The sequence below is a fragment of the Clinocottus analis genome, unplaced genomic scaffold (assembly GCF_023055335.1).
Source record: "Clinocottus analis isolate CAN_PGR_092001 unplaced genomic scaffold, fCliAna1.0.p SCAF_313, whole genome shotgun sequence".
Lineage (NCBI taxonomy): Eukaryota > Metazoa > Chordata > Actinopteri > Perciformes > Cottidae > Clinocottus > Clinocottus analis.
This window is the reverse complement of record NW_027176058.1, coordinates 1-13,685: the sequence shown is the minus strand read 5'-3', so window position 1 is coordinate 13,685 and position 13,685 is coordinate 1. Positions and strand designations below refer to the sequence as shown.

The 13,685-nt window shown below is 40.1% G+C and overlaps 1 protein-coding gene across 1 annotated transcript; it reads left to right on the top strand.

Moving 5' to 3' along the window:
- The first annotated feature begins 3,170 nt into the window (after nucleotides 1-3,170).
- On the top strand, nucleotides 3,171-11,912 carry LOC137798805 (pleckstrin homology domain-containing family A member 7-like). Its single transcript, XM_068595761.1, has 6 exons — nucleotides 3,171-3,207; nucleotides 6,322-6,405; nucleotides 9,858-9,969; nucleotides 10,675-10,779; nucleotides 11,247-11,319; nucleotides 11,783-11,912. Exons 3-6 carry the CDS (start codon nucleotides 9,871-9,873, stop codon nucleotides 11,902-11,904), a joined length of 399 nt encoding a protein of 132 aa, XP_068451862.1. The 5' UTR covers nucleotides 3,171-3,207; nucleotides 6,322-6,405; nucleotides 9,858-9,870; the 3' UTR covers nucleotides 11,905-11,912.
- The last annotated feature ends 1,773 nt before the right edge of the window (nucleotides 11,913-13,685 follow it).

Sequence of the window (13,685 nt, the reverse complement as noted above, 5' to 3'; positions counted from 1 at the left end):
GCTCTTTCAATTTTTGCCAAACCCTCTGTCTGACAGGGGTTCAGACTCTGGCAAGTCCCTACCCCCTACCTCTGCTCTCCATCGGGCCTGCCTTTGCCGCTGTTTGCCCAGTGCCGCTTGAGTGGTTTGCTGGATGGCAGACTCCATAAAAGCAGAGCTTCTACCCAGGTTTCCCTGTTTTATTGATGCTATTCTTGAGACTCCCGTACGCATGAGTAAAGAGGGATATCTGTTCTCCAGCTGTAAGCGCTGAGTCGTACTATCAGTGAACAGCGTACTGTAAACAGTGATGATGATGATGACGATGACGATGATGATGATGATGACGATGATAGTAGTCAATAAGAGCAATGACAGGGAAAAGACTCATTGTGAAATGTGTTTGGTTGGTTTCCTGCAGTATCATACTAATTGACAGTGGAGTCTCCTAATAATTTTTGGAGAGACTGCCAATATAATTTCTCCTCAAATGTCAGCTGAGCGAGGCTGCTGCAGTGCTCTGAAACTGATAAAGGTCAGCAAACATGTGCAAACCCTGCTGCAGAATGCTTATCTCCTTAATGGCTCCCTGAGTCTGGATACTGAGCGCAAACCCCTGTTATTAAGGCTTAATTAATTCTGCCTGCCAGGGCTGGGATGCTGCAGGGTGTTACTGTAGGTCCATGATATCTCTCTCAATACCCCACGATTTAATGTCCTGTCACACATGGGTGGGGTGTCGTACACACCGAAGTGACTGTCATTACAGAGTTCGGTATTGGTTCATGGCACCTTATTTAACCTCTCGTGTGTTGCAGTCCTTCTTTCATTTGCTTTCGTCTTATTCTTTGGATTAAGCATGTCTTCTGAGCATTAACAGCTTGCTCATGTTGATGATAAATCCATTACAGCTAATTGAATTGGTCTGGAAATTAAGCAGCCAACTAAGATAATTGATTTCCATATGTTCTCTGGTCATTAGAAGAATTGCACGTTTATTTATGTTTTAGTGTACTTACATAGCTGCAATGTAATGCCAAATGGAGGCAGCTATATTACATTCATTTCACCTCTTAAATACAGTTGTACAGAATGAAAGAGTTGTTTTGATGTCATGTTAACGGAAAGTTGTACATAAGATATCAAACATATTACATGTTTTTTATTGATATTACATTTAGTTAAAATGTATTCTCAAACATATTTACAAAAAAAGTCTTTGACTATATTTGTTATTACACTAATTAACTGACTAATGTGTTACTTTTTTCTTACTTTTTTATGCTACTGTGAGTTGATTATGAATCTGATGTTGCTCCACATCTTGAGTGTTCAGACACTACACTGATGCGGTGATGCTTATTACAAAGGGTACCTGGAGGGACACAAGAGGCTCGGCCCTCGTTCACAGCGCTGAAAATAATCGCTTGCCATTAGAGCCTGTTTCGGTGCTGCCTGTGGACTGGAACTTGTTAAATTTTCAGTCCATCATATTGTGTGAATGTAGTTCGAAAGATGACATTGAATCTGCTTATTAATTGAATATTTGTGGTAAAGGAATGAAACAGCAAACTGCTGCTGTTGAAGCTCCCAATTCTTGGTTGTCTGTCAGATTCAGTATTTACTACAGGCCTGCAGTATGTTTATACTAGCTCTTCTGGCCAGCATTCCTTAAGATTAGTTTAAATTCCCTCTAAGCATAGGTCAGAGGTCAATGTCACTGTTAAACCAGCGCTTCAAAAGTAGATTCAAACCACCTTGAGGTGCCCTTGAAGGGGCCTTTCTATTTTATAAGTTGCATATATTTTTAAATACTCAACTAATTAGTATTGTCGGGCTGCAACAACAAATCAATAAAATCAATAAAAATCCATTATTAAAAAAAGTTGGCAACGAATTTCATTAGTGATTCGTTGTGTCGCGCGATTTTTACACCACTCAATAAGTCACGGAGATGTTTGAGTATAAAAGTTGAGTTAAGCGCAGAGCGCAGCAGACAGACGGTCCAGGAGCTTCTGGTTGTATCCTCTCGTATGTTACTACGTGGTCACGTTGTTTGCTACAATAACTTAGCAGCTAGGCTAACCATTGTCATTACCTCGCTAGCTAGTCATTCATTCATGTGTTTGAGCTGCGCTGTTCGGTTAGATAATGTTTTATTGAAGCTATGTTTCTTTGTTTTAAAATAAAACAATTTGTAAATATCTCCTTTAAGGTGCAGAACGCCAAACTGCGTCCTACAAGTCCGGTATGATGCGGCTTCATGACATGCACAGGAAGTGTTGCTGGGATTTAGGGTTCAATATCTAATTAATAACTTTTGTTTGGATAAAGTCCGGTGTGTGTGTATGTGTTTGTTAATGTGTGTCTGTGTGTGTGTGTATGAGCATCTGTATGCGTGTGTTTGTGAGTGTAGCGAACAAGTTCTGACGTTCCTGTTAATTTTTCTGATTTGTAGTTCTTTATTTTTTATAAATTCTTTATTGTTAAGATTGTTTGCGCTGTGAATTTGCAAGTTGCAAATTAATGCTTTTTGAGAAAAATCGAAAAAATAATCAACTGATTAATCGATTATTAAAATAATCATTAGTTGCAGCTCTATAGTATTGTAGAGTGTAAAGGATGACTTGGACTGTCTAAGTAGGTAGGATATAATTCTAATAGGGGGAAAAAGCGTCATTAGTGAAGGAAGTTTAACAGTAGTACCGAGTCCCAGCTTGAACTGAGTGTTTTACATTACTGACTGAGATACAGTATGTCCTCTTCAACAGCAGCTACATAACTTTATGTTTCCTTGAAAAGAGATTATGTTTAGCTAATTTAATTATCTGAAAGAGGGATGGACAGGAGGAGAAAGGAACGTATAAATAGTGGAAGTCAGGAAGATCTGATAAGCAAGAGAGGTATCCCCCTGATGGGAGGGAGTTAGAGCACTACCATCCACCCAGCAAGCGCGGGGGGACACTCAGGCAGCACGTTTGAGCAGGAGAAAGCAGAGATAAAGAGCTCCCCCTCCTGCTCTCATCCTGCTGGCTCCACTTTATTCTGCTCTTTGTGGATGCCAGCAGCGACGAGAGAACTCGCTCTGCATCTTCATCCTGGTCTGATGATGCTGAAAGGATTTCCAAGCCCTGCAGCACCACAGCGAGTCGAGCAGCTGATTCACGCTGATTCACTCCCACAGCAGGCAAGACTGTCTCCACCGTGTGCATGATACAGCAGAGCATAGTAAGTAGAAAACTGTGGGTACACGTTGGGGAGTTTTCTTTTTCACAGCTGGGACTTTTCTTTCTTTGTAAAGGGGTGTAAATATAGATACAGGTGATCCTGTCTTTGATGTGTGTTGTGGTGCAGTTCGGAGCCTGAGTGTGTTTCTCCCGGTTTAAGGAAGAGTGAGAGCGAGAGAGAGAGAGAGAAAGAGAGAGAGAGAGAGAGAGAGAGAGAGAGAGAGAGAGAGAGACAGAGAGACAGAGAGACAGAGAGAGAGAGAGAGAGGTGTTCAAACCATAGAGTTTTGCCCCTGGTGCCCCATGCTGCCAAGACTCAGCCCCTGCATTAGACAGATTACTATGAGCCTCTTGTTTTGTTGAAAAAAAAACAGTCTGGCATGCCATGGTTGAGGCATGGACTCTCACTCTCTCATTGTTGCAGTGAGAGAGAGAGAGAGAGAGAGAGAGAGAGAGAGAGAGAGAGAGAGATGAGAGAGAGAGAGAGAGAGAGAGAGAGAGAGAGCGAAAGAAAGAAAAAAAGAGAGAGATTTGTGGGAAAATGAAAGGGATGATGGTTGTAACTGCCCGTAGTTTAGTCAGTTTAATCGGCTTACTTAAATGAACATTTCTTACAGGTGCAGCGAATGCAAAGTTAAGGATGACTGTTTTCCTTTATAGAGATGCAACATGTTTTCTTTTAGTGGCAGGGTCACACTTTTTATTTATTTCGTTGCAGGACAAATAATGCACTGACCTTTCCAACTTCAGTGAAAATCTTTAAAAAATTACGGATTATTTAGAGGAAAATAGTCCATCTGAGAGATTTTATGATTTGTGCTGCAATGCTACTATTTTTTCACATTTCTTGTTTTAAGCACTCAAATCAAATCTTGGGTTTATCACTATTCTGAGTTAAGTGTCAAACTCAACTGAGTTTATAGCAAATCCCTAATCCCCTGCTGGTCTGTAAGGGTACAGGTTGGTAACAAAACGCTTATTTTTAATTCATGTATGGTATGGTATGTTTTCCCTTTAATTCCACCTCTTTTGTCAGCTTGAGTTGAACTGAGTCTTGTTTACTTTGTGGTAACACTACTACTGCACATAGACACTGCTACATTGAGGAAAAGCCCTCTAGAGCCTCTTTGCAAGTAGAGATACCAGTCATTCTTTCTCGTCTTTATCTGGCTTGATGGAAGTAGAAACTCTACTTGACCTCATGATTAGTGTTTTGGGGCCCTGTAGCATGCCAGGGATGTAAAGTTCTGCTGTTTATGGACAGAACATAGAACTTTTCTCAGGAGAAGTACAGGATTTATTAATACATTGTCAGTGTATGTTCCCAATGAGTATCATATTGCCATATTCTTGTCAATACACAGCCCGAATAATGCTGCTACAGGGCTGTGAATACAACATAAAATGTAAAAAGAATACAAAAATAAAGCAGCTAAATAATCCTGGAGAGCCATGCACCTTAAATGCCTCTCACATAACACAATTAATTATAGGAGAAGGATAACAAATTTGTAATAAACGGCTAGGTAGCCTTTTGTGTGGTGTGAGTAAAAAAGTTAGAATTTTTAAGATAAATAACTTGGATAACTACTTGTTATCTACTGCTTGAACATTGGTTTCATTAGATTCATGTATGCATTAACACATGCATGCCAGCATTAGAGGTTGAGATGTAAGTCATAGCTTGGTATTACTCTGTCTTTGCTTCTGCCATATTCTTAAGATGTTTTCGACTCAAGAAACACAAGTTATTGACTATAATTGCTGTGAATGTGAATGATTCAGTGCTCTGAATCTTTGTACAAAGAAAAGAAACTGAAAGATGAGCTGAGTTGTTTGGCTCTGAATCCTCTTTCAGAAAGAAGCAGAGATGACTGCAAGGTGATGTGGTTTACCTTGGATAATGATGTATGTCGAGCCACTACACAGAATCATATTTGTGCCTTTAGATTCACGCAACTACAACCAATCTGATGCCCAGTACTTAATCCAGGAGGCAGAGTGGTACAACTCCTCTGCAGCAGGAGTTCATATTCTCCTTTGGGACAACATTGTCACAAGCGTTGATGAAAGCTGGTTTTCTGCAAACAAACAGACCCACTGTGCTGCAGTGTTTGAACACCAACTGGGGATGCTGCGAATTCTGTGACAAATAGTTCAGAAGTAATGCGGCTGAAACAAAAGCCTTAAAGAATGCAGATTCTTAATTAACAGGGGATGCTGGTGCAGTGCTCGACAGTGTGTGCCCAGTGCAGCTCAACAAATTATGAGTTGTTACCAGGAACAAGCCTGTGTGTGTGTGTGTGTGTGTGTGTGTGTGTGTGTGTGTGTGTGTGTGTGTGTGCAATTGAGAGCTGTTCCTGCATGAATGTATGTTTATATTTTATGTTATGGTGTAGGGCTCAGCACTCTCCCGTAGCCAGCTCGCCATGTGTTATTGATTTCAGTTGGATGGGGCCATTCATTGCTTTAACTAGACCAATGTTACTGTCACAGACTAGAATAAGAAACCGACAAGTGGTCAGTGGTGTTGGTGTTGAGGGGATTGAAATGTGATGTCTTTGTGTTTATTGTTATCCATCAAATATTTATTTGTGACTAGATAAGGACAAGATTTGGACAATTTAATTTACAGTTTTGCAACAAAATGAAACTAAGTCTTAAAATATCTCGTATTTACACGTGCTGTCTGATATATTGATGCATAGTCAAAATAATCTACTTCTTTCTCAGACTGTGTCTGGATGATGTTTCTGAAGCTTAATGAAGAAAGAGATTTTAATCACTGACATACTTATCTTATCTGTTCATCATGTCAGGTTAAGCTTCAATCATTCATTGTGTTTGGTTCCATTTCGTCTCTCTCACCATTTACAGAAAACCCCACGAATGCAGAGGCCTTTAAAGAATAAGTAGTAAACCAGCTACCTTTTTCAGGGATTTTGTTCTAACCTCAACCAGCTGCCAAATAGAACTATAGAAAGACAGGACGTGATCAGACAGGCGTGTATTGTACTGACAATACTGACTTGATGCTAATTTTATTTAATTTTTTCTTCCCTTGGTGTTGTTTTCGCTCCATCCTCCCTATTTTCAATCTGTCTCTGTCCTGCAGCCACAACCTAAGGGCTTCATCATTTCGACACCCTGTAACTGGTCAGATATCCCCTGAAAACACAGAATATACTCTACAAGACAGGTGAGTCTATTTTTTTCCTCCTGGTAATGATGCATGTACTGCATGCTTAAATGTACAGATAGGTTAGCTCAAGGTCATAGGAGTCCAGAAATAGACTGTGAAATAACCGCCTGTCACCCTCTCTGATGAGGCATATCACGAGTGTGTGTGTGTGTGTGGGGGGGGGGGGGGGGCATGTGAGGGGGATGTGGTCTATTGTCTAAATTAAAAACTGTTTTAGCTAAGTGTTCATCAGATAATTAAGATGTGGTCAAAGTCAGAACACTAAAAGATGGGCATTTTATTCATGTTCATCACATTTTTTTTCCTTTTTTTATATCAATATTCATCACATTTAATGTATTCATTCCCATCATGTCATTCATAACTGACTGCTCTCACTAAGCAGTGGCTTTCGAGCCCAGAGACTCTCAAATGTTATTCTTCAAATAGTTGCCTTTACACTTATGATAATGGTGGCTGACACTGACATATGCTTTTGACCAGGTCAATATCACATCTGGATTCATTAATCTCATCATCGTCGTTTTCTTTTCTGGCCTATTTGGGGCATTTTCCTCAGTGTAGCCAAGGTCATGATAATAGAAATCTCACTGTGGTTTTAACTTTGATTCTGGCATTGACAGAATACTCCCACGATTTAGTAGGTTTTCTTTTAAAGAATGATACTTTGTTGACATAGAGATTATATATTAAATACCAACAAGTTTTTTAAGTTTATATTTCTAAATTGTATTGCAACATTGCATTGTATAGTAGGTGGATTTATTGTTGTTGTTTTATGTCATTGTATGCATCTGTGTGATTGAACTTTAGCCGAGACCGAAATATAAGCCAGCAGGTGTCTGATCGTATTTAAGCTGGCTGGTGTTAGATGATCATGCATCATGCAGATTCCACTTTCGGCAGAAGCAGCTTTAGGGACAAGCATGTGACCTTCACGTTCCCACAAATTAAAAGATGCACAACTGATTGTCATTAATTTCCGAAAACTCTCCATTATCCCCGGTTTAGTACTGTTGAGTCATGGATTTGTATTCCATCAAGGGCCTTTAAAGTTACAGTTGCTTTACTCAGCATAGTTTTAAAAGAGATGGTACAAACATTTTTCTTAGAAATGCTAACTATCTCCTCAAGTTAAGGTAAGAATAGCTTCAGTTATATTCACTTATCACTAAAGCATGGCAGAGAAACAGGCAGGACAGGATAAGAAACCAGTCTTTGCATACAGTCAGCATAATCATATTCTGTATATGTTTTGTATAGTTAAAGAAACAATCACTATGTATAAGTACAGTATACGTAATGTCCGTATGAATTTGAAACCACAATAATTGCCTGTGTTGGAAACTACTGTAAGAGAACAGTTGAGATTATATATCCACCCTAACTGTTTCCTGCTATTCTAGTCCACATTAAACACACCCTAGAAATTCAAAATAGTTGTTATGGAACATCTTATCTTTTTTAATCAGGGTAAAATCTCAGTTACTTTCTGTAAAAAATGAAACAGATTACACAGAATAACACTTTTGGAATGATGCCACATTAGTACATGTGAACATTTGAAGTATTCTGTTGAACACCAGCTTTAAACACAGGCTACATACTGTTCACCACAGTATTTCACGAGGTGCGTACCATAAATCTTCAAGCAGCTTTAAATAATAGAATTATGCTGCAGGATTGTTCTAGTTTTAGCTCAGTCTTTATCTAAGACAATGTGAAGCTATCTGAAACGAGAGAAGTGAAAAGGGCATGTTTAGTACAGATGCAAGTCAATTCAGTAACATTGTAAGTTATACAAAGTGTGAATTTTATCAGCTATGTTTGACTCGACTCCGAACCACTCTGTGCTGCAGTGCACACAGGTTGCTAACTGCAGTGTGATACTTTTGCTTCTAAACCACAGTCTACTTACTGTATTGCAGTATTTTTCTGCCTCTCCCTTGCGTCGTTCTTTTCATAATGCTGTTGTAGAGTTTGGTTGAGAGTGTGAAAGCTGGGGGGCTGTCTTTGTATTGAATGTGTGCGACACAGGCATGAACTCACTGTGGCAGCAAAGTGTTGCTTCTGTTCCCCGTCATGGTGATGTTACGGGCTTCCTTCTACGTAAGGATATCTGAAAAGGAAGTTGGTTTCTTCCATGAATCATTGACTGCATTTCAAGTGAGGAGAACCTCAGCGTGTCGGACCGAGGACAGAGCAGCCAGCCGGCCGGGAGGCTTTGACTTTGTCACAGATTATCCCACTATGATCAATTCGTCAACTCTCCACATGTGCACCCACTGCCTTAAAGGATCCCAAAAAAAATTCCATCATAAAGTAGGACGAGAATCAGGGATGGAGTTTAGTGTCTTTTCCTCCTCGACACTACGTGATGTGAAATATTGCTCCTCACCACCACATGCCACGACAAATCTCCCGGGGAACTGTTTCAATGGCAGTGGCGGTAAACAATATGAAAGCTTCACATAAAACAGCAGCGTCCCCTTGATACAACAGAAACCTGCTGTAAAAATGCTGGCTGCAGTCCAGGCTTTGAGTGCAGATACTGTAAGTTTTGTTCCACTGTGGTCTCGTTCTTTTCCCACTTGTTCTTCCTCCTTTTCTTTTTTTCTTTGCTTCTTTAGTCGTCAACACACACGACTATCTTCTTTTTTTTTGCTTCAGTGTAGGGCAGCGACACAAAGCAGGAAAAAACAACAGGATGAGAACAAATTTTAACCTCTTTGCAGTAAAATGCAGAGACATGTCAAACTTTGTTTCCTCTTGTTTGTAAGTTCACTGCGGCAGTCAGGAAGAGGCTCAGCCAAGTACTGGACAGTTTTCTGTCAATTATACTCTCTGCTAATCAGTTTTGAAATTGTTGCAGAAGTTTCCTTATAGTATATCTTCTTAAGAAATTATATTTGTTTGTCCAGGTCTGTGAGACCATGTTTAAATATTTGTGGTCTGCAATAAAAAAAATATTCAACACATTTGTTACTAAATCTGAATGGGCTGCGCTGTATTTCTTCTACGTTGATATTTTTGGGTCCACAGTAATATGACGACATCATGAAGAAATGTGAGGTGGCTTGTGGATTCCTTAGAAGCTGTCAAACAATACTATGTGTGTGTGTGTGTGTGTGTGTGTGTGTGTGTGTGTTTTAACACAAGGCTCAATTTAGTTTTGTCTTGTAATCTGGGTGTGTGTGTATGATGAGTGTCAGACTAAGTGCCACTGGAGTGTTACTACATCCGCAGCAGAGCCATTGGCTGTAACAGGCTGCATGGCGGTGTCAGGAAATAGTCATATCCGTTATATGTGAAAGCTCAGCACAAAACTGCGCTTTGCCTCCCTACGCGTCTGTAGTTTGTCAGTGCAATTAAGAAGGAATATCACCATCCAATGCTCACCATCCCACCAGTATTACTTATCTTCTTCTACGCTGGCTTTTCAACTGCAGGATAGAAGCCCGTATGTCCAAGTCAGCAGCCAATCAGAGATCCCCGAGCATGGTCACAGAGTCCTCTCCGGCTGTGACCTCAGCTGCAGTGGATGTCAACTCAGGGACAAAGGTGAGTTGGAGTGTTTTCAGTGAGAGCCCATTTTGAGTATGTTTTACTTGTGTAAGTCAACTTTATAAATCCCAAAACAATCTAACTAAAATATAAAGAAACAATTCTTTATATTTTCGTAACTGACTCAACATCTTTTTTTGTGGATGCAAATTTGTTTTGGAGCTCTCTTGATGACCGTCAATGCGTATGTTGATAAACTGGTAATGATTTAGTCATTTTTTTAAACCGGAAAAAACTCAAATACACATCCTCTGGGACTGGAAAGGGGTGTGGTGCACAATATACATCTTTGCAATAGACTTGATCCCGGGAATCTTTGCTGCTAAATTTGTGTCACTGAACATGAGACGCCACTGAAGCACAGGACGTATTCAAATCACAGATATATATGAGCAACAATTCTAATGATTGTTTAATTGTTAACATCAGACAAAACCTGCAATATTGAAGCTGCAACCTTGTGTTCTTTGAGCTAATTTCTGACATTTTGTTGACTGATTGAGAAAAGGACCAGTAGATTAACCAATAACGTAAAGAATATTGCTGCGTGAGGATCCCGTCCCCCCGTTTGAGAACCACCAGAGTATTGACAGTACAGCTCTATTAATCAATGTATTTTACCTCATGTAAGCAAAGTAAAATAGCTTCAAGTTCTTCAGCAACACATTAGAAAGTCTTTCGGTCTTTCTTTGCTTTTCGCAGGGCTGCAGAGGTACCGGGAAAGTGCACAGTTTTGGCAAGAGGGATCATGCTATTAAAAGGAACCTCAACATCCCAGTGGTGGTGAGAGGCTGGCTCTATAAACAGGTGAGCTGGAGTTCCTTTGCTATTGTGCTACTGGACGAAATGCCCCATCTGCCACTTATGGTGAGCACATGGTGGAGCACATGGTGAAGAGCTTAGGTGGGAAATCTGATGTTCTTTGATTTGTAACATGTACTGAATTAATGCCCAGCCTACCCTTAAAAAAAACTTTGAATCTGGATTTGAGTGTTACATGAGAGCACATAATCTCGAAAGGTGATAAATCACAATAGCTCCCGACCATTCCCAGTGGGAGAGACCTACAGTGCTGTAAATGTAGAGGCTGCGGCGCTGTGCCTTATGCTGCAAGTGAAATTATTGTTCAAATGGTATGCATAGAGCTTTCTCACTTGCTTTTAACATGCACTGTATCCCCAAACTACACATTTGAATTAATAAGTGAATTAGAAAGTGTTCTTGCAAGGAGGATTTCTAAATACTCTGTGTTATGTTTCACCCTTCACCTCCAGGACAGCTCCGGAATGCGACTGTGGAAAAGGAAGTGGTTTGTTTTGTCAGACTACTGCTTGTTTTACTACAAAGGTGAGTCCGTAAAAAGTGTACTTGGGCACGGTTTCACAGACAAAAATCCAAATGGGCATACACTGTCATCTAAGGGAAGATGAATGTCTTGGTTAATGACAGTCTCTCATTAGATGATGACATATCTTGCACTCTCTTCCTCTACCTGGCTCTTGCTTCCTCCCATTTTGCCTTCCTTATTAACTTGGGTGTTTTATCATGGGATGTAATCTGTGCTTGTGTTGCTAGAGCATCTACCTCCTCTGCTCAATTAATCATACTGAATAATAGATAAGCCACATGCCACCTTGTGCCACATGCAGCCACATGGCCTCGACCTGACAAGAGTCACCTATGAATTATGCCGTGCTAATTTTCCTGCTGTTCGTAAATCTGCAGTCACTTGTAAACATGGTACACAGTATTGGCAAAATTGGAGATTAGAGCATTTTAATATTCTGTGTGTTGTGTTCTTGCTTCTCAGACAGCAGAGAGGAAACAGTGCTCGGGAGCATCCCACTGCCCAGTTATGTCATTGCACCAGTCGAGCCCGACGACCACATAAACCGAAAATACGCTTTCAAGGTAACAGTGAAGTGGCAATGAATCCAATTTATGACAGAAGTTATTATGTCTATGTGTAGCCAGCAAAACCTGTTTACTACTTGCAGTTTTTCTCAAAGCAGTCATTGCTACATCACTATTTGGGAACAATCCTCACAGACTGTGGTCTCTGTCACACAGGAAGGATGGGTTGCTATCTCCGTTTTGTTTGAGACAGTTTATGATTTACTGTTAGGTCTAGGTATTGAACTTTAATACTTGAGTACCGACCTCAATGGGTCAAGCAACGAAAGTTGAAGTCAGGTCATAGTTTTGTTTAGTCATTGTTTCATCAGATATTTATTTAGATATTGAAACTATAACCTTTCTATTTATAGATCATTTTATTTATGCAAACATTCACGGCTGCTTGTATCACAGTAAGAAAATACGTTTTGCAAAGTAAATAAGGGCACAAAAAGTATGGTTTTGTTAACATTACCAAAGCAGGCATTGTTTTGCATTACTTCTCGGAAAACTTCAAGTTTTTAAGAATTCTTTGTGGATTTTGAGAAAGATTGAGAATGCATCTCAGCTTTTGATATCTATGAAAACATGAAAGTGCGGGTGTTTGGAGTCTGATGAAGCTTCTAACCCTCTGGTCTCTGATCTTTTTTTTAACACAAAAAACAATGATGGGTGTTACAATGGATGGCTACAGGAAAGCACTTTTTCTATTCTGTTGATTCAGATTTTATAAACGTGGAAAGAGACAGGAAAGAGTACATTTTCCAGTGGTAGCCCTGTGGTGTGCTGGAGAGGCTGCAGCAGTGCAATATTCAATATGCTTTGCACAGTGCAAGAGCTTAGTTCTCTCACTAAAATCTGAATGGCTCCTTTTGTTATCCTGAACGCAATATAGGCAGCCCGCATTTGGTAATTGTGTCATATTTATTTTAATATGTTCAACAAAAAATTTTCCCTGCATGCGGCAAAGTCTTTTCTCTTTTCTGTCTGTGAATTCTGCCGGAGGACAGCAAAGGAATTTATGTATTTTTGTTACACAACGAGTATAAACATTATCCAGCTCCTCCAAGAACACTACTAGAACAATACTGCCTGAATGTTTGATGCACCACTGCAGCTGCGGGGCATTTTGTTACAATCCTTTTTGCTGCTTTGTACTTTAGCTTTTGTTCTTGGATTGTGTGTGCGTGTGTGTCTGAGTGCATATCTGTGTGAGTATAAACGTGTGTGCATGTGTGATACGCGTCTCCTGTGTTTTAAATATCACATTACATACAATGGAATTTGTATGATAATTGTGCTGCTGGAACTATTAATTATGCATTCAGCCTATTCATCGTCTCTTCCCACCGCTTGCTGGGGAGTAGATGGAAGGTGAGATGAAATGAGCCTTGGCTCTGCTGTACCACCCTGTATTTAAGAGATCTTTATTCCCCCCAGCTCTCTCTGAGCCATCATGCATTAAAGAGCAGGCAATTTCATTACTTGTATCTGAGGGGCTCGAGAAATGTTCCGTTACTGCTAAGTAAGCAGGACAGTGCCTCAGTAGATGTCCGGTGGTGTTCAACAACGGGACGTTTCAGACTGTTGAAGCAACTGACAGACTACAGTCTCCGCTGACCTGAAATAATGAGAGATGGTGACACAATTTATTCTGAAATTAATTTGACTAGCAGTTGAATATAAGATATAAGAAAGCTGTATAAATCAGTGCAGTACTCCTCTGTAGTAGTTTTACTGGGGCTGTTCTTTGTCTTCTCTGAAGCACTGGGGACAAAAACCTGTTACTCATTCTTGCTTCTGTGATGACTGCCGTA